General features: G+C 40.5%; 1 protein-coding gene across 2 annotated transcripts in view; it reads right to left on the bottom strand.

Annotated features, from left to right (window-relative positions):
- Positions 1-880: 880 nt before the first annotated feature.
- SORCS1 (sortilin related VPS10 domain containing receptor 1) overlaps positions 881-19068 on the bottom strand; it is a 268735-nt gene continuing 250547 nt past the window's right edge. Inside the window, exons 24-28 of one of the 2 annotated variants that reach the window (XM_042818167.1) lie at positions 8808-8907; positions 4297-4402; positions 3978-4138; positions 2570-2688; positions 881-1270 (exon numbers count right to left, since the gene is read on the bottom strand). In XM_042818167.1, the coding sequence (XP_042674101.1) occupies positions 1214-1270; positions 2570-2688; positions 3978-4138; positions 4297-4402; positions 8808-8907 (543 nt within the window). In that variant the 3' untranslated portion in view covers positions 881-1213. The remainder of the gene's footprint in view (positions 1271-2569; positions 2689-3977; positions 4139-4296; positions 4403-8807; positions 8908-19068) is intronic. The other variant, XM_042818168.1, reaches the window with a different exon arrangement.

Raw genomic sequence — 19068 nt, 5'->3', positions numbered from 1 at the left:
TCTTTGTGCTTCGAGCCAAAATCTTATTTCTGAGTTTACCTGAGTGGTGTTGTAAATCAGCAATTGTGATGATTATGGGATAGGCTTCAGCCAGATACCTGGTGCTGTGGTCTTGTTTGAGGTGTGCTAAGTCTGCTTTCCCTGTTCTTTTGTGTAGCCTACATGCAGGGGTCCTGAACTCACATTTCCAGTTGCAATGTAAGGCACCACTTATATTAGTGGTAAGAACTTGTACAATAGCTGTCCTGCGGTGCTAGGGCTCAAAATGTATGGGAACGTGCTCAAGCCAAATCCAGCTTTGCTCTCCCCTTTTCCACCTCAAACAGTGGTCTCCAAGATCAACAGTAAAAGTGGTTGAGGGTGTTACTAGGCTTTATCTTAGTCAAAATTTAAGTTGTAAGGCTGGTACAAAATGCAGTGTAAGTTCATGCTGGCAATACAGACCTCCTGCCTGCAATGCATCCTAGTTCTGTTCAGCCCAAGGTTGGGAGGCAGAAAGTTATTTCCAAACAGTGCTCTCAAAGGGGTGCCTTGGTGTGAGTAGGCTAAAAAGCTGTTTAATAAGGAGGAGCCTGGCTTTGCGGTTGGGATTGCCCAAGCTCATACTCAGTTTCTGTGCAACTGTGGGGCGCAAGCAGCAGCTGCAGCTAGAGGAATGAAGGGCAAAGTTCAAATTAAGACATAAACCAGACTGACCCAAGATTTTCAGTGCCTTTAAACTCCAGTGTGATTTCTCTTGTGTCCTATGAAAGTCTGCTGGGGCGGCTAGCCCTCCCACGGCCTCAAAGTGCTAAAATTGAGCAGTTAAATCTAAAGCCAAGAACCTAGATGCTCCCTCCCACCTCCCCAACCCTTATCCCCCCACATCTCAGCCCACCCATCTCCCTAAAGAAGAGACCCCCATGCATATTCTTGGCCTATATCATTATGAATTTTCTACAAATTAGAGACAGATCAGAAGAAAAGAGAGTGGAGGAGTGACGGGAAGGGCTTCAGGGGTGAATAGTGATATCAGTTCCTCCCCCCACCCCCACCCCCCACTAAAATTGAACACCTGTACAATGCAGTTCTGCTATGGTCTCAGTATAATGTCCACATGCACAGGCTTAAAGCTAAAAACCCTTTGTCATCTGAAGAATTAAAAAGTCCAAATGCAATGAGTTCTCTTTTTTTCTCCAATATAGATATATATCGGTGTCCTCAATTCAACCATTTACATAGGTAGGGATTTCTTTTGTGCTCTGGGGCTCAGCAGCTGTGGAAATACTTCCTGTGGCAAAGAGAGAACAACATAAGAGTCAGCAAATAATTATTGTGTTTTGTTGAAGATGTCTGAAGGTGAAACCTTGCTGGCCTTTGGGATTGAACGGCTCCAGACTGATATGTTCTTCTCACAAATGTTTTCTCGTCATTCAAAACACTGAAGGCGATGTACTGTTCTTTTGCCAATGAAGATGATTCACCCATGTAGAATAGAAGAGGGAGTGGCCAGAGCAGAGGGGTGGAGGGAAGGAGGGGCTGAGGTCCTCAGTGGAAAAGCATAACTCATTTGCAATTAGAAGGTATTAGAGATTTCATAAATAACCTTAAGCTTTGCCTTTGCAAAAGAAGAGCCTAAACTACTCACACCCAGAAAATAGGAACTGTGTTTTTTGCTGCCAGTGTTTGGAGAGAAAATTAAATGATCCAGGGACGTTCATTTACATTCCTCCAAGGAAGGGTGTCTGAACGTTAGTCAAACGAGTTGGAAAAAAAACTAGCTTCTGAACAAGCATATGAAGAGAAACACCCAATTGCAGTATTGTTTGGTTTTCCCAAAAGGAGGAAAACTCATTAAAAAAGAAATTGCTGATTTACAAAAACACATGAAGTGATTGTATACAAGTGTAAAGAGCCTTTGCACTTTATTCTATTCACATCTATGTCCAGACCTTCTCATTTTGTCAGTGATCTCTGATTTAGTTTCCACATTTGTCTTACTGCCAGAAGGGGAAAAAACACTCCTAAGAAGTTTGTTGGAAGGATTTATTTTGATGGAGAATTGAGACTATCTGTCCCTTTTGTGCTTACTATTGTAGTTACAGGTGAAACCCAAGGATAAATAAAAGGCCAATTTCTGGTTCAGTACAGTGATCAGCAGTGCAGGGTACAGCTCTGAAATCCACAGAATGCTAGCTATTGTAGAAAGCCAAAAATGCTACAGTTGTACCAAATGAAAACCAAACCCCCAAATGGGCTTTTGAGTTCTGTAATCCCAAAGACTTCAAGAGATTAATTCCCAACATCAGCAAGAGTAGAGCTAGTGGCTAGCTGACTGTTGTCTCTTCAGTCTGAATGACCTCTGAAAATGTTTGCTACTCTCTGCCAACAGTGGAAATCATCATCATTACATTCCTTTAGAAAGAGGAATCTAAAAGCTCGACTAACTCTGGGAACTGGTTTCCTGGCCTGAAATTGGGTGTTTCTCTCTTAGCAACTTAGACCAATTTTGGACCTTCCAGGATAAAAAGAGAGGGGGAGAAAAAAAAAGAAAAGAAAGAAAGAATAATTGTTAAAATTTAGGACCCACCGCTCCGGGTCTTGGCTTGAAACCTCTTGGTGATCCACAAGCCTTTTGGAAGTCCTCTGTCCAGACTACCTTGGCTGCATTTCCTTTCCTTGGGTTCTGGACTGTGGCCTGAGGTTGCTCTGTATGGGGAACACCACATGGGAAGGTTGGTTCCCTCACTCCATCCTGTGTACTGCTAAGCAGGGATATCCAGGTCTGCTGATGGATAGCTGCTAAAAAGCTTTTAATAGCTACCAGATCTCCCCTTGGTGAATGTGTGACAAGAGATCACTACTGATTGTACTGGAGCTTCCAATTTAGACATCAATTTCATCAAGAGATTTTCTTCTTTTTCCTCCCAAGATGTTTCACAGGCCACAATCTTAGCACATCATATTTCCTCTTTTAATTGCTCTTCCCCTTTCTCTCTCTCTGTGGTAGCTAAAACATCAAACCTGCTTTAACAAACTCCCACACAATTTTGGGTCTTCCTTGGGTGGGATCTAACACTTGGTTAAGTGGATGAAATTGTGAAAATAAAATATCTTAGTTATGACTATGCATCAGTTCTATCTCAGTAAGAAGAACTGTACATTTTATGAGTAATTCATCTAAAGCAGATCTGTGTTCTTATTTGCTGGAGTCCTGTACTGTTCCCGTGGTCTGGGCCTGCAGAACTTTCCCCTTACAAATGAAGCTGAACAATGCCCAAGCAATTCCCAAGCAATGTTGGCTTTAGAAGAATACCCCCAGAATGAAACCTTCCTGCTTCATCCCAACACTTTCTTCAGAATAATGTGATAACGTAAGCATGAGCAAATGGGTGACTGAACACAGCATGATCTCCTCAATACTGTTCACTTTAAATCCCAATGTTAATTTTCAACCAGAATCATGTGGGAGCAATCAGCCTGAGGGGAAACCCGGTAGCCCAGTGCTGAGATCCCAGGTTGTGCTCTATTTCCCTGAGAATCACACAGGCCACAGCAGTGAAAACGTGAACAAACACTTAACTTTTAGATTTGACTTACCGAATCACCTGCTCACCTCCATGCTCCAGGTGAGGGTGGCTGAAGTTCTCCTGGACAGGACTCGGGTGTGAGTTGTAGCCCCATAACAACATCAGCCCCAGCAAAATAAATTAAATTGCCTTATAGTGCAAGTTAAGTGCAGCAGGGATTTTGAGAAGGGAAGAGGATCTACACAGCAACTAGGAGAGGGAAAAAGCCTAAAGTTGTTTCTCTCCCTTTCACAGGGCAGTGAGGGAGAGGGGAGAGTTAGCAAGGTTTCCTGTAGCAAAGCTAACACTGCAGCAGAAGAGGATGGCGGGAGGAGTGTGCAGGGAGATGGGAAAGGGGAAGACTGAGAAAAGGGTTAGCCAATTATCAGTCAGAGTCTGACCAACTGCGGGTTGCTGCAAGTTATTTACCTATGGGCTGGACATCCAACTTCTCATCTACTAGTTGTTCAGGGCTCATCAGCTCACTTTGAGGGACATTAGGTATGCTTTCCCTCTGACTGACTGGACTGACCATCTCTTGATCTTTTTCATTCTGCATCTGTGCATATATATTAAGGCCAGGAATCTTCCTAAAACATTAACAAAAACCATCATTGGGGGGTACTCTGGCAGATGATGTAGCATTAGCTTTTGCAAACCAAGAAACAAATCACTGTGAAAAGGGAAGCCCAGCAAATAAATCCCCGGCAGCAGTGGGGAGAAACAGATGGCCCAGGGAAGGTCATACCTTTTGAATTTGTAGATTACAAACACAGCTAGTCCCACGAAAACAACAGAGAGGAGCATCAACATTGCTGAACCACTGTGACTGGGAGTGAGGTCCACCAGGGGAGCTGCAAGAGAGGGAGATAAGGTTAGAGTCACCTCCGGCCTTGAGGGAAAAGTTCTCTCTCCAAAAATGTACTTAATTCTCTCCTATGGCATTTATAAGCGTCTCATCTGTCCACCTGTCTTCAGGGCTCCTTTCTCTTTCCAATACAGCTGGGAAGAAACCTGGGTTCAGACTAGGTGTTGTGCTCAGTCTAAGCCCTAAAGGCACCATAGCTTTTTCTTTAGAGGCCTCTCCTCTCTGGCACTTTATAGAATAAAGTCTGAAAAATACCCTCTTATGTTGCAGGCAGTTACTGAAGGTAGTTGCAAATGAGGTCACTAGAGTACCAAACCCAGACTTTCTGAAGGATCCTGGAGCTACCCATGGGTTACCTTGTCATGTTGACTTTCTATTTTGCCTGGAGCTAGTCTGGGTAGCTCTCAATGCCTGCTGAATAATGAGCAACTGGCTACTGGATTTTTCTGAAGCAAGTGTCCCAGTACCAAATGTATTGCTCTCTGCTCAGTCCTCTTTCTTCACAATCAGGAGGCTGGTGCCCTTCACAAACATTGCCTCAGCATCCAAGCCTTATCATGGCAAGCTCTTCTTACACCTCTGACATATTCAGTTTCTTTGTCTATCCCTTTCCTATTCCTTGGAACACTTCTCTCTTTCCCTCATGCCCTGTTCTCTCTCCCACAAGTCATCTTTGCAAGGAAGTGCAAAGGTTCAAGAAAAAGAAATAGAAAATCAAAATTCTTAATCAAACGAGAAGTCTCCCAGTGCTTCTCTTTAGAGTTTTGCAGCACCTTTTCATAGCCCCTTGCAAAATAAGGCCACACAAAACATCCAGAAGTGTGCTTTCCCAGAAATACAAAGTAAACAATATTAAAAAGAGGCAGTTTCTATCGCTCAAATAACACACACAAACAGAAAGACTCCAGCAGCAGTGTTGCACATACGCAAGCTTTCAGCAATCATACCCAGCCTATGAACCAGATTTTATCAGGAGAAGTGGAAAAACTTCCTGCATCCTGCAGGCTGTGCTCAGGAAGCTGAGGCATCTATTGCTATGAATCCTTCATACATCTGAACTGTGTGTGTGTGTTTCTACTGTGTGGCTCACTGCAGTTCTGTAGGATGGTGAAGTGGCTCTCTGACTGATTCCAGCGCCACTCAATCTTCTTGTTCTAATCTTGCACTCAGAACCTTGCCATAAACAACTATTTAACTGCTTTGTGAGGAATGCTGGCATATTTTATTCTTCCTTAGAACTGGGGTTGTTGTTCACTGAGCTGGGGACATTGTTTTAATTTTTTTTCATGAGAGGCAGAAATGAACGAGATGAATGGATTGCAATCTGTTGTCCAGAATTGCCATGAATTAATCCTTCCTCCAGTGTGGCCTGAACAAAGAACACAGAGGCGTGAAACGTGCTGAGCCCAACGCCTGTCATTCTTCTGTGTCCCTTGGAAGGCATGTGTTTAAATGCAACGTGCACAAAGAGGCTCATTTCTGCACATTCTGCTTGAACGTCCAAACCAAATTAATTTAGACATTTGCACTTTTGTTCTCTGCAGCTTCTCTGATGCTGAGATTTCTGCTGTGTATGACCAGGTACACACACAAGGAGCAACATGTGTGCACTGAGAAACGGGGATGCATTTACATACAAGTTTGTCTGGACAATGCTCTCAGACATGTGGTCTGATTATTGAGTGGCCCTGTGAGGAGCCAGGAATTGCACTCCATGTTCCTTCTGGGTCCCTTCCAACTCGAGCTATCCTACGATTATATGATTCCATAATACACATATGTACACATGCACTTACAAAAACACTTGATGAGCTGTGGGGTTCAATCCACACAGAACCCATAATTGTCAGGATTCCAACACAAAGTAAAACTGGAAATAGGATTCTACATTCCAGAGCTGCATCTCTCAGCCATGTGAATCCCCCTGGGTTGTGTTTCCCAGGGACTGCTTCTGTTCTGGTCCTGCCTTGCTTGAACCCCGCTTTATCTTAGTTTTTTTAAAAGCCTGAATTTCAAAAGCAGAATTCTTTTTCCTTAACAGTGCACACAAGAGCTTTCAGCAGCAAAGCAAATATCTCTTTTGGCGTTTTGTCAAATTCTAATCTATTCCCCAGTTTTGATGTCACAAAAGTGGGCTTTTTACTTAGGAAGTTGAACCATGAGATCAGCAACATGATAAGGGACAATATTCCCTCAATGACTCTACAGTAGCTGCTCTTTGGGCTTTTTGATATCTAATTTGGCAATCCAGGCTTATTTTGCATTCTTGCTGAATCATATTTCGGCAAGAGACAAAATCCTTTGGCATTCCTTATAGGACATTGTGAATTGTTACAGCAATCACTCACATCTCACTGATAGCTTAGAAGGGAAGAAACAAAAACCTACCTGACAGCACAAATGACTGTTTGCATCTATTACAGACAAAAAGTATTCATTCCTGGTGTGTGCAAAAACATAAAGATATACATTTTCAGCAAGCACAAAGATCCTATATTTATGCAGCACGTCTAAACTGAGCAGTCTCTGTTACACAGTAGAGCAGTGTGCCACACTATAGACCCTGCCTTTTGGTTCATACAGGGCAGAACACAAGGCTTTCTAGCCCAGGAGAAAAGCTGTCAGTACCTGTGCTAACTGGCTTTGGACTGGAGCTGCCCAGCTTTTAGGCAACTCTGCACACTCAAGCAGAGATATCCCAGATTCCTCTCCAAGGAGGTGCAGAAGGCTCCTACACACAGCAGAAAATTTGGATTAAATTCAAATGGATGAGATTCACCCTGTATGAAAGATGAGGCTGGAGACATGATTTTAAGCATCATGTTTCCACTGCATGAAATGCAGTATGTCCCTGCAGTAGCAAAAGGTAAAGAGGAGCCTTAACCACGTATATCTGAGGCAATTCTTTCCAACTACAATTTATTAGAAAAGGCTTATAGGATCTTCAGGTCTAGATGAGTCATTTCTAAATGCTGATGTGGGATTTGATCCTGACTTTAATGAACATCAGTCAAAAAGCAAAACAGCAATGTGCACAAGCAGAGTAAACACACAGGAACAAATTACAAAAACAGTGAGCAATTTCAGGTAACTCCATGTTGCAAGCTCACATTCAGATGCTTTCAGACAGTTTTCCTGGAATTCCAAGATGAACACTGAGCATTTTCTGAAAGAACATATTGCATCACCGGCCAGTGTAGAACATTCAGGGCAAGGATTGCTTCACTGGCCAAAAAATGCGTACAGATTTAAAACTTAAACATAGAGTTATTAGAGTTATACAATTCTTATGTCATATGTCTATGAACATTTTTTTACAGTCTACAAAATAGAGAACAGTCAAACTGACTGTCCAAGATGTTTTTATTATTATTTTTATTATTATTATATTCTTAAGAGATTAACCAGCTGTGCTATATCTTTGCTTTTCTATGCTTTTGGTTCTAACTTCTCTAAAAGCAAACATCGCTCATATGTTCCATATCTAAAGGAAAGAAGAAACAGGCAGCAATATTCCCAGCGCAGATATTAGCAAGTTCTGCTTAGAAAACACAAAGTATTGCTAACATCAAGGCTTTCTTCTAGGAGGATGTAAATGCAGTCACACCACACTTCTTTTTAAAGTCTCTTTTTCCTCCCTTTTGTTGACAGGGCAGCACATGGACTCACACCACCTTGGCCAGACCAGTTCATACCACGAACAGCATTTTGTAGAGCAGATCACTAGCATGAGTGAACTGAGGCTTTTTATTTGCATGTTAGCAGCCGAAGTTGATCAGAATTATGATTTTTATCCAGCAAATCCACCAGAAAAGGAATTCCTAAAATACTGAGCATGGATTTATACATCCCATCTCCTACAATAATTAAATAGGAACTGTACTGTGAAATGAGGGTTTTCTATACAGAATACGCAGAGACGTGTAATTAAATATCAAGACTTCAGACTTGGTTTATTTTGAGATAGGATTAGTTACAGGGCAAACTGCCTAAGCGTGTGTATGTGCATATGTAAATTGACTCTTTCAGACTGCTGAACAGCTTTTTAACTGTGCTTTGCTGCTGTGATTGTTCATTTGCACCAGATTATCAGAAAATGTTCAGCACTTGCTGGTGAACTTTGCACTCTGTGATCCAGGCTGAATATACCATGGTGCTCCTTAGCTGTTGAATATTTCAAAGACAGCCGAAAAGTACATACATCTACTGCTGGCATTATAAATTTATAAATAAATTATTTATAAATTATTATTTATAAATTTATAAATGCCACTATACTTTTTTGATGTGACAAAGAACAGAGGATTGGAGTGGGCATTTTAATTCTGCTCACACGCTGAGTTCTGCTTGCTTATCAACAGCGAGTGTGTACTAAGAAAGAGGACACCCACCTGCTGTTAAATGGGCAGCATGGACAAGGACTCGAACCCCTGGCTTCAACTCAAAATGGACGAAGTTTTGGTTCAGTTTCTGGATCAGTATTTCTGAAATCTGGAAGTTAGAAGAAAATAAGAAATGCTTTTTTTTTTTTTTTTTTCCTTATGGTCATCTTGTATTGCTAACAGGTGAGTAGGAAATGGAGCTATATGCTAAGCAAAGATTTTTCAAAGGCACTGGACTTTCTGAATACAAATTCCTATCACCTCATAAAAAGATGTTTCATGAACGCTGAACACATCTCCATGTACTATATCCAGAGTGTTATGTGGATGGCCAGCAATGACTGATACAAACAAATTCTCCCCTCACACTCCTCTAGGAGCAGCCCAGCTGCAAAAAGAGATTGAGCCCCAAAACAACATTACACCAGATGGAATGCCTGTAGGACCATCCCACATCAGTACATAGCAAAAATAAGCATTTCAATTGTTAGCATACCTCTGCTTAAAACAAAAAAAATATTGAGTGGTCAGCTTTAGTTTCTTACAGCACGTTCCCAACACACCTGGATCAAAATGAAGGGTTTAGTTTCTTACCCAGCTTGCACTGAATTTCAAGTCCTAGAAACAAACTGAATTTTATTCAACCCTAAGTTTCAGGCCAGCTGGTCTCTGATTCCAAAAACATATCAGGAATAGTTTGAAGCTCTGATAATGTCTATGCTGTTGACTGAATATGAGGTGTATTTGTCTTACACAAAATGTACATTACATCTATTCTTCTGGTATTCACAGAGAGAATCTGCTTTTATCCTCTACTTCATGGAAGAAAACTCCCACAGAACATTTATTTCCCTCAATTTTCTTTCTATAATTGTGATGAAAACAAGAAGAGCTCTAGCAGAAAAACAAAGCAAGTTATTCCACCCTAAAGGATGCAACAGAAGAGATGAGCATTTGCTAAGATAAAACTGTCTGCAATCTGTATTTGTAGAGTCAGAAGTCCAGCTTTGGTCCAGTCTGTTGGTATACACTGCTTTTTAAAATCAGTTTCTCATACCGTGCACACATAGCTACTTTCTCTATTTTAATTTTCAATTGTGTCCAGGAATTTTCAGATACATTGCTATTAAAAGCAAAATTCCTGATAGATTAATCAAGGAATGGAAACCCATAGACATACTTTCGATAGTTTCCTTGTCTTCTGTATGTTGATTCTCTAGATGTTTCATGTTTCATTTTTTCTCACAGCAGTAAGCAATTTTCCAATGGATGATGCCCACTCTTTTGCATGTGGATGTATGAGGGAGAAGTGGCTGGAAAATGCCAAAAAAATTCCATCCTGCATCCCTTATGCAATTGCAGAGAATGCTGTGTTTTTACAGCCATGCCAAGATAAAGAGGAATTGTACAGTAATGCTCAACACTTAATTTAATTTGTTTTAAATAAATCCTTATTCCTTCGTGAAGATTAATGAAAAATTGTCAGAAAAAAAAGAACATTCCAATATTTTTTAAACCATCCTTTTCATGTTCTTCATTTTTGTCTGGTTGAGCTATTTCAGTAAATCTACCCTGATATGATTAGATGTTCCTTGGCTATCATTCATCACAGTATGAGATTTATCTGCTGCTTCTATTTTTTTAATGTTCTTAATGGTTCTTTCAATTCTCTTGGCTTCTATACTTCATTTTTGGCTGCTGATCACTTGAATAGGTGCCTTTGGTCCAATATCAATTTGGCAATAACTCTTACACGCATTTTATTTATATTTTTAATATATCTCTTTAAAGTTTACTTTTTTTTTTTTTTTTTTTTTTTCCCATGGGTGCCAGAATGAGTAAATATATTTCTTCCAACAGTAAGAAAAAATACCACCTGCTCACAAAGAGCCATCTGGTAAGCTCAGAGCAGCAGGGATGGTGACATAAAGCTGTGCTGTATGTGAAGAAAGCCTGGGAAGCAAATTATATCCCTCTTTAAGAATTTGAGCATATTAATAACCAAGACTGACAACTAAAGAGCACTTCATCTCTAAAACTGGAGCAACAGATGCAGATGGAATGCTGTAAACCAGGTACATAATGGCACATGGAATCTAACTGAAAAGGAAGGTCTGTACATGTGATGAATAACAGAACGCAGCTAGCAAGTGTTATTACCTACTACAGGCCTCATCAGGAATTTGGGCAAGGAATAGAAGAATAGAACCTAGAGAAAGTCAGCATGAGAAGGGGCAGTGAGTTTGTTTTGCACCAGTGATGTGTAGAAATGTGTAAAAAGACCTCTTCTGGCCTGGCTAAAGAGTCCTACAGCAGGATGAGGAGGATGGAATGGTGGCACCCACAGGGATGCTATAGCTGCAGGGTGCTGTGGCAGCCTCCTGGTTGGCAGGCTGAGTGTGTGAGACAAAGGCCAACAAATGTTCTCAGCTGGTAATATGATGTAAGAGTTAATAGGAAAAAGAGAAGTTGTAAGAGTGAAGTAGTAAGAAAAATGAATAAAGGAAGAGTGAAACAGTCACAAATGAAGTTTACTCTCATTGTATTGCATTGTTACCTTGTTGTAAATGAGGACCTCATTGTACAAATGTAACTCAGGAAAAGATGATTTCTGCCTTAAGTCATCAGCATTTCTGCCGTCAGTGTTACAGGACTATATGCAGAGTCAAAACAGGCAGCAACCCTTCATGCTGCTTAGAATCTACCACATATTTCCTTGGCTTAATTCAGAGTGCAGCTTTTTACTTTTATTGGGTCTTTATGAATTCTGAACAAATCTGAAAATGAATAATAGTCCAAGACCTTAAAAAGCACTAGAAAATCTTTTAAGAGTCAGACATATGCCTTCCTTACACTAGGAAGAAAAAGTGTATTTGGGTATGTTTTTAAAATGTTTGTTCATTTGGTACAATATTTTAATTTTCCTTTCTATGGGAAGTAAGATTGTCCATGAGACATACATATATAGAAAAAGAAGAGCAAATAATAAATTTATTTCCATACAACTAAAATAATCTGAAATATAAACCATTTGATCTGGCTTATAAAATTCATTATTTGAGCAGGTGCACACAGTTAGATGGACAGCTTCACATCGGGATTGGACACAGTATTCAAGAGAAAGTAAGTAAGTTGGTGCTGATGTTGTTTCTGGTCCTCACATAGTCTCAGAAGGATCTATGAAGTGTAGACACACGCTCAGACTGGAGAAGCAAAATTTCTGCCATTCTTATTCTACCAAGTCTGTTTCTAGCTCAGAGGATCACAGGTGAGTGGATTTTAACCTAGGTGTAGTTCTGACTCTCATGTGTTGTGTTGAACAAAACATGTTTGAAGTAATTCTCCACACAAAGGCTGATCTCACGCTTACTGAAGTAATAAGATGGTTTCAGCAGAAAACAGGGCCTTTTACCTGCCTTGATGTCTGCATTTAAAGTGGCACCATGGAAACATTTTTGTTCAAAAAGCAAATAAGGAAATGTCACAATACTTTTGCCTATTTATTTAGTGAATATCTACATAATTCTAACTGAACAGCTAGGTGTTCAACTGGGGAACAGGTAAGCATTCCTGTTCCTCTCTCACTCAGATGTAACTAACTCAGCTCAAGATGTAACATCTTAGAATAGCAACCTTCTAATTTATAGTCTTGAAGAGTCTCCCTTGTGAAAATAATTAGCTTTCAGAATTAGTTTTGGTCCTTAACTGAGCCTCATTGACTTTATCTGCTTCATTTGCAGAATTAAGCATGATGTGCAAAAATAATTCAGTAATAGAAACCATTCTTCATGTATCATTTTTCATCAAAGGACACATAATGAATAATAATAACAGACAATTTGTGAAGGAAAAGAGATTCCAATTTAAAAATTGAACAAAACAAAAATTAATTTGGCTTCTCTTAGCATTTTGTCAAAGTTAGGACTATGAAGGAACTGTGTGAACCAAGAAACAGAATTATCACTCCTAAGAGCATTTTTGCATTTATTTATCATATTTTAAAATCTCTGGTGTAAATTGGTTTACACTAATTGAATGTGATTCAAATGTGCTAGTGTGTCCCAGTTAAGAATCTAGATTATTTTTAAAGATATAAGGATTTCAACTAATGAGTGGCACAGTTCTGTTCAATTCATTGGCTAAATGAATAAACAGCTAAGGAAAGAATTATGCACATTGATTGGTAGGAAGCAACTTGAACTGGTAGTAAAAGAGCAAAACAGGAGTCAGGGCAAACATGCATTACATTAAACTGTACCACTCACCTAAGAAAACTTATTTAATTCACACGAGGCCTCTCAGCCTCTCTTATCTTAGCTCTGAAAAGACCGAAGTCGCTGACTTACTTGGGTCAAGCAGAAACTTCTTAGGTTCTGTGATGAAAGATGCAAAAATCAGGCTGCCATAGTATTGAGAAATACCATAAGAGCACAAGGTAGAGAATATGTCTGTAGTTACAGAATCACAGAATCACCCGGGTTGGAAGGGACCTCAAGGATCTTGTAGTTCCAACCCCCCTGCCTAGCAGGGCCACCAAACACACACATTCAGATCAGGTTGCCCAGGACCCTGTCCAACCTGGCCTTAAACACATCCAAGGACGGGGCATCCACAACCTCCCTGGGCAGCCCGTTCCAGGGCCTAACCACTCTCCTTGTATAGAACTTCCCCCTAACATCCAACCTAAATCTTCCCTCCTTCAACTTGGATCCATTTCCCCTAGTCCTGCTGTTGACAGCCCTTTTGAAGAGTTTACTCCCCTCGTGGGTGTAGGTTCCCTTCAGGTATTGATAGGCTGCAATGAGGTCACCCCGCAGCCTTCTCTTCTCCAGGCTGAACAAGCCCAACTCCCTCAGCCTGTCCTCATAGGGGAGGTGCTCCAGCCCCCTGATCATCTTAGTCGCCCTCCTCTGGACCCTTTCCAAAATCTCAATGTCTTTCTTGTACTGAGGGCTCCACACCTGGACACAGTACTCCAGATGGGGCCTCACAAGAGCCGAGTAGAGAGGGACGATCACCTCCCTGTCCCTGCTGACCACCCCTCTCCTGATGGAGCCCAGGATCCCATTTGCCTTTCGAGCTGCCAGAGCGCACTGCTGGCTCATGTTCAGTCTCTCGTCCATCAGGACCCCCAGGTCCTTCTCTGCCGAGCTGCTCTCAAGGAACACTCCTCCCAGCCTGTACGGGTGCCTGGGGTTCTTCCGGCCCAAATGCAAAACCTTGCACTTTGCCGTGTTGAACCTCATTAGGTTCACCCGAGCCCAGCCCTCCAGCCTGTCGAGGTCCCTCTGAAGTTAGTTAGTCTGGGACAAGAACTGATCAGCAGATACAAACCCTAGACGGACCCTAGAAATATAAACAAGTATACACTATAGCTAAACAAAGGTGACTGGGAGTTTTGAAAATCCAGGTCTGCTCTGTGTATTAAGCAAGAATGAGGAGCTGAGAAGTCTGATAGTCACGTGGCAGAAGTTAGTTGAATGGCATTGTAGCAGGAATGTGGAGTCACACCCAAAGCGGTGATTGAGCACCTGGTGGAAAGGCAGGGCCAATCCAGGGAAGCTCAGGTGCATGCAGTGTACCTGAGTGACTGGAAGGGGTGGAGCCAGGATCCGACCCTTCCCAGACCTTATTTAAGGGCTGGCAGTGGAAGCAAGGGTATCTGTCTGGTAATCTCTGCATGCCTGAAGCTTTTTGGAGGTAAGCAAATTTTATTTCTCTGTTTTTGCATCTACAGCTACTGCATTTGGGCTTGTCCTCAGTTGCTCCAGCATGGGACTTTGCTACTCTACTGTTATTGCTGTACCTTCCCTCGCATTATAGTATTATAGGCATCAAGAAAATATACAGATAATGTATTTTATGACACACAAGTAGCTGATCAAGAAAAGCTAGCTAAAGAGAGAAAAACAAGAAAATGTTCATATTATTCCTTTTTCTTCCCGTTTTTCTTTACTTCTTAGTTGCCAGGCTTTCCTCAGGCAGCAAAGCTGCAAATGTTAAAGAGAAATCTCTTCTAGTAAGCTTTAGATATTTGCTCCTTTTCTTCCGAGAATTTAATTTCTAGGATTGATTTGCACCTTTTTCTGTAGGCTCTGAGATTGTTCACTTAATTATCACCTTGCTAAAATATTATTGTGATTGACTTATCTGAATTACATGAGAGGAAAGAAGAGTAATAAGAACAAATATGCTAAAACATTGAAGTTTAAGAAAGGAGTTCAGAACCCAGCACAAATAAAGATAAAAGATATGTCACATACAGTGAAGCAGAAATAAACCTAAAGCTGCTTTAAGGAGCAAATCCTAAGATATATAAGCATGCAGACTTGTGGGCAGTAGCTTCCATAGTGTTAGAGGTATTTTGCTTTCTTATTTCATCACTGTCTATTTGATACTCAGTCATCTATGTCATTTCCCATCTTTTTGGTTGGGTACAGATAGTGGTCACGGCTGCAATATGTTGATCACCGTTGGTTACTAACCAGCTGGTGATGCCATTTGCCAAAGACTCCATCATACTTTCTACATTGCTGATAGCTCTTTTCAGAGATAAGATTAATGGCTTCAAATGTCATTAGGTAGTTGCGCTTGCATCTTGTTTACATTCTGCTTTTACAGTTATTTTGAATAGACTAGGTAAATGGAGAACAGGAAAACATGGAAGCCTTTTCTTGATATGAAAATATCTCTTTAGAGTTCTCATATATGTCCTACTTACATTTGACTTAGCAAGAGATACACTTCCTGTATTTCACAAAAAGTCTGCATTATATAATATGGAAAAAAAACACCTGCATAGTTAAAAACATAACCCTTCAGAATCCTCATACAAAGTAAAAACATACACTGAAACAACTGAGTGATTGTCTGTACCACTGCCCTCTATTGAATTTTAAGTAGAATATTCTTCTTCCTACTGTGCATTCATTTTGAGTTGGATTAGTGCTAAAAGTACTAAAAAAAATTACTCAAAATGCTTCTATTTAAAGGTCTACCTTTCACAGAAGAGGAAAAATTCTATGCTTTTGAATCCAGCATATGTGAATTCTGTAATCATCACATTCACCTAGCCTGTCCATAAAGACAGTCTTAACAATTGCACTCCAGACCAATTGGCCAATGGTTATTTTCAGTGGCTCTTTTTGCAAGGTATTTTAGAAGCGTTGCAGTGACAACAAGGGCATGAAGCAGCAGCATTTTAATAACTGTCAATTTTTTCTCCATTTCTAAGCAGGTTTCTGCCTCACCTGCTGGAAAACAAAGCAGGTGAACCAGTGCTGTAATTTAAGAGGGGGAAAAAGGGGAAGGAAAAAAAAAAGCAAACTTATAGCATTCTGATCAGGAATACAAGATTTTTTATCGTGTGCAAAAATGTTTGGGAATTCCACAGGATAAAACCACTTCTTCACAGTTTTATAGAAATGAAGAATAAGTTTATATAGATTACAGAAAGTAGAGTGGACAAAGTAATCTGAGATAATCACACAATCTGCATTTGTGTTAGATAGAATTGTCCTATTTTGTACACTGAGAAAGTGTCTTCTAGTCTCATGCATAACATTTTTCACCTATCAAGAATGGATACTAATTTAAAGGGATTTTATTCTCCTGTGGGAAGTATCTGGAATGCGGATTTCAATTTTGTGAATGTAACCTGTGAAGAAATATGACACCAGTTAGTACTTGTATGGGAAATGTAAGTCATGGCCTGAACCAGGGATTGAGCACACTGAGAAGGGGCAAGGCCAGCCCTAACAGCACCAGTGGAAGCAATTCACCTGTGCAACCAGAAGCCAGGCTCCACCTTTCCCTAACCTCATTAAAGGGCTGGCTGCCACAAAGGAAGTCATTTCTACTCAGAGATCACCTTCTTTGGAGTGTTTGGTCAGTCATGATCTTTGGCAGGTGGTAAGCAGCCATTTTTATTTAACAGATTGTGACCTTTATCTTTCTTGGGTAATTAAAGACTGCCTTAAAGCAGCTCTGTTATCGCCTTTCTCCATGGTACTGCACTTAGAAAATGTAATTTTTGAGACCCTTGAATTAGAGTAATACATCAACTTGAAGAAAAAAATGGCTTTCACCACTGTGCCACATAGTTTGAACAAGAGCACAAGACACAAATGTTTCATTCTAATGGAAAAATCTATTGTTTTGTGTAGTCTATAGCCTGGCTTATATGCTTTGACAGTCCAACTATTTATGTACCCAACAGCTCATGGCTTATGCGTTTAATAAACTTTAACAAGAGGAAAGTGAGGTCTAGTTTCCCAAGGGACAAGTAGACATATAGCTGCCTCTGAACTCAGAGGGAACCTAGAGACCACCCAGAGTCTGACCAGAGAGACCTTAAAGTGTGGGGAAAAAAATGAACTTATGCAATAAGTACTTGGTAAAAACCTTATTCCCTTGCATTCCCTTCCAAAGCACTTCTGTTTGGTTCCTGTGTAATTTGAAGGTTCCCTTCCAAACTAGAAAAGTTATCCAGAACTATAACTCCTTTGGGTCTGCACCTGCAAACACAGACTTGCATACTAGTCTTTGAATGGCTTGCTGCTTGCTTGTGCATACAAAAGATTTGTATTCCTATCAGAAAAGAAAACTATACATCATAAAGTACCCAAAAAGCAACCTTAGCTATCATCAGCAAAAACATCTGCTGTCAGTATTAATCTCAGCAAATGTTCTCTGAACACTTTAAGAAAAGGATAGAGAAGGATTACAGGCCAAATTACAGGATGACAAAACAGGATCAGTACCAGAACATGCTTCAGAGCTAAGAGCATAAAAACCTTTTGGGGCATTTCTTATGTAGTTCCCATTGAAAACAATGGCATTTTCTACTAGAATTCCCCTGAAAGGGGGAAATGTATTAGCCACAGACCAGTAAGAAATTACGCTCTGATGATCCTGGTGGGAGCAGGGAAGATACTTCTCCATTTAAAAAAAAAAAAAAAAAAAAAAAAAAAACCAGCTGGCTGCAAATGGCAAGTAATTTCACTCTCTTCAAAGGTTATTCTTTGGGCCCTGCAGGATGCCAGTGAAGTTGCAGGACTCCCATTGAAAATGTCATTTCTTCTCGTCCAATTTGAAGGGTTCTGAGAGAACTGTCAGGGCTCCCTTTCTTCACAGTCACAGAGATTCCATTTTTACAGGTGGGAAAAAGGAGACAGATAACTACAGAGGGAGTAAATAGCAGAATACAGTAAGCTGCTGAGTGTTGGAAGGGAGCTGGGACAGATGTAAACTTGGTAGTTCATGGAGTGGCTTCCTTGTCAATTTGAGATAGCGTAAAATAAAAGGGAGGTGAATTAGAAAGGTGACGAAAGATTTGACAGAGCAGTTAATCTTCATCTTTTTTGTTTATGATATGGGTGGGGGAAAATTGTAGAGAAAAGACACTTATATTAAAAAAAAAAAAACCTCAGAAAAAAGAAAACATTGTTAAGAATGCTGAGCAGCAGAAGGTTTAAGAATATGGGTGACCTAGTGGATTGAAGCCTAGAGGAATATAAAATGATAATGTGATACATGAACTGATGGGAAGTATTAGTCATTTACAGTTTCCAGGGAAAATACAAGAGCAATGCTAAATAACCTCTGCCACCAGATAGAGTAACAGATATGATAAAGTGCTCAGCATTCCTGGGTAATGCAATGGCTGAGATTTGTGAGCTGGTAGCATCTTCTGCTCTTGTACTTATAAAGCTCACACCCACAAGGGTGTATGTCTGCTCTTGGGCCGCTGGCATGCTTTATGGACAGACACAGTGGTGCTCCATGTAGAGCTAATTATCTTTTTGCCTCTGGAACCTGAGATAATAAAGTGGGAGTTGCATCAAGATTTCTGCCCTGCACAGTATTTTAAGTATTTTTTAAGTCACAGTCTTGGTGACTCACTCCACTCCACTGTCCACTCATGGGCAGAACCTTTTGGGTATTGCAGGTAGATACAGTTTTCTTGTTCGTTGCTGCCTATTTCAGCTTCATACTGGCAGAACACGCTGGAGTTGCTCAACCCCACTGCCAGAATTTTGAAGATAGCCAGCAGGATAATCTAACATATTCCCTATGTTCTAAAAGGCCAATGAAATTGTGGTCTTTCCAGGTTTACCACCCAGCCCTATCCTCCAACATTTTCTCAGATTTTTTTTGACCATCTCATAAACTCTTTCTCATAAGGTTACCCCAGTGTAGTTCAGCAGGAACCATCCAGTAAATCTTCCTGCTGTCTTCCAATTTTCATGAGGTAGAATAGAATCTTTCT

The sequence above is a fragment of the Centrocercus urophasianus genome, unplaced genomic scaffold (genome assembly GCF_019232065.1).
Source record: "Centrocercus urophasianus isolate 14NV4802_14NV808 unplaced genomic scaffold, USGS_Curo_1.0 seq_17, whole genome shotgun sequence".
NCBI lineage: Eukaryota > Metazoa > Chordata > Aves > Galliformes > Phasianidae > Centrocercus > Centrocercus urophasianus.
Note: the sequence above shows the minus strand (reverse complement) of the source record. Positions and strands in the feature narration are given on the sequence as shown.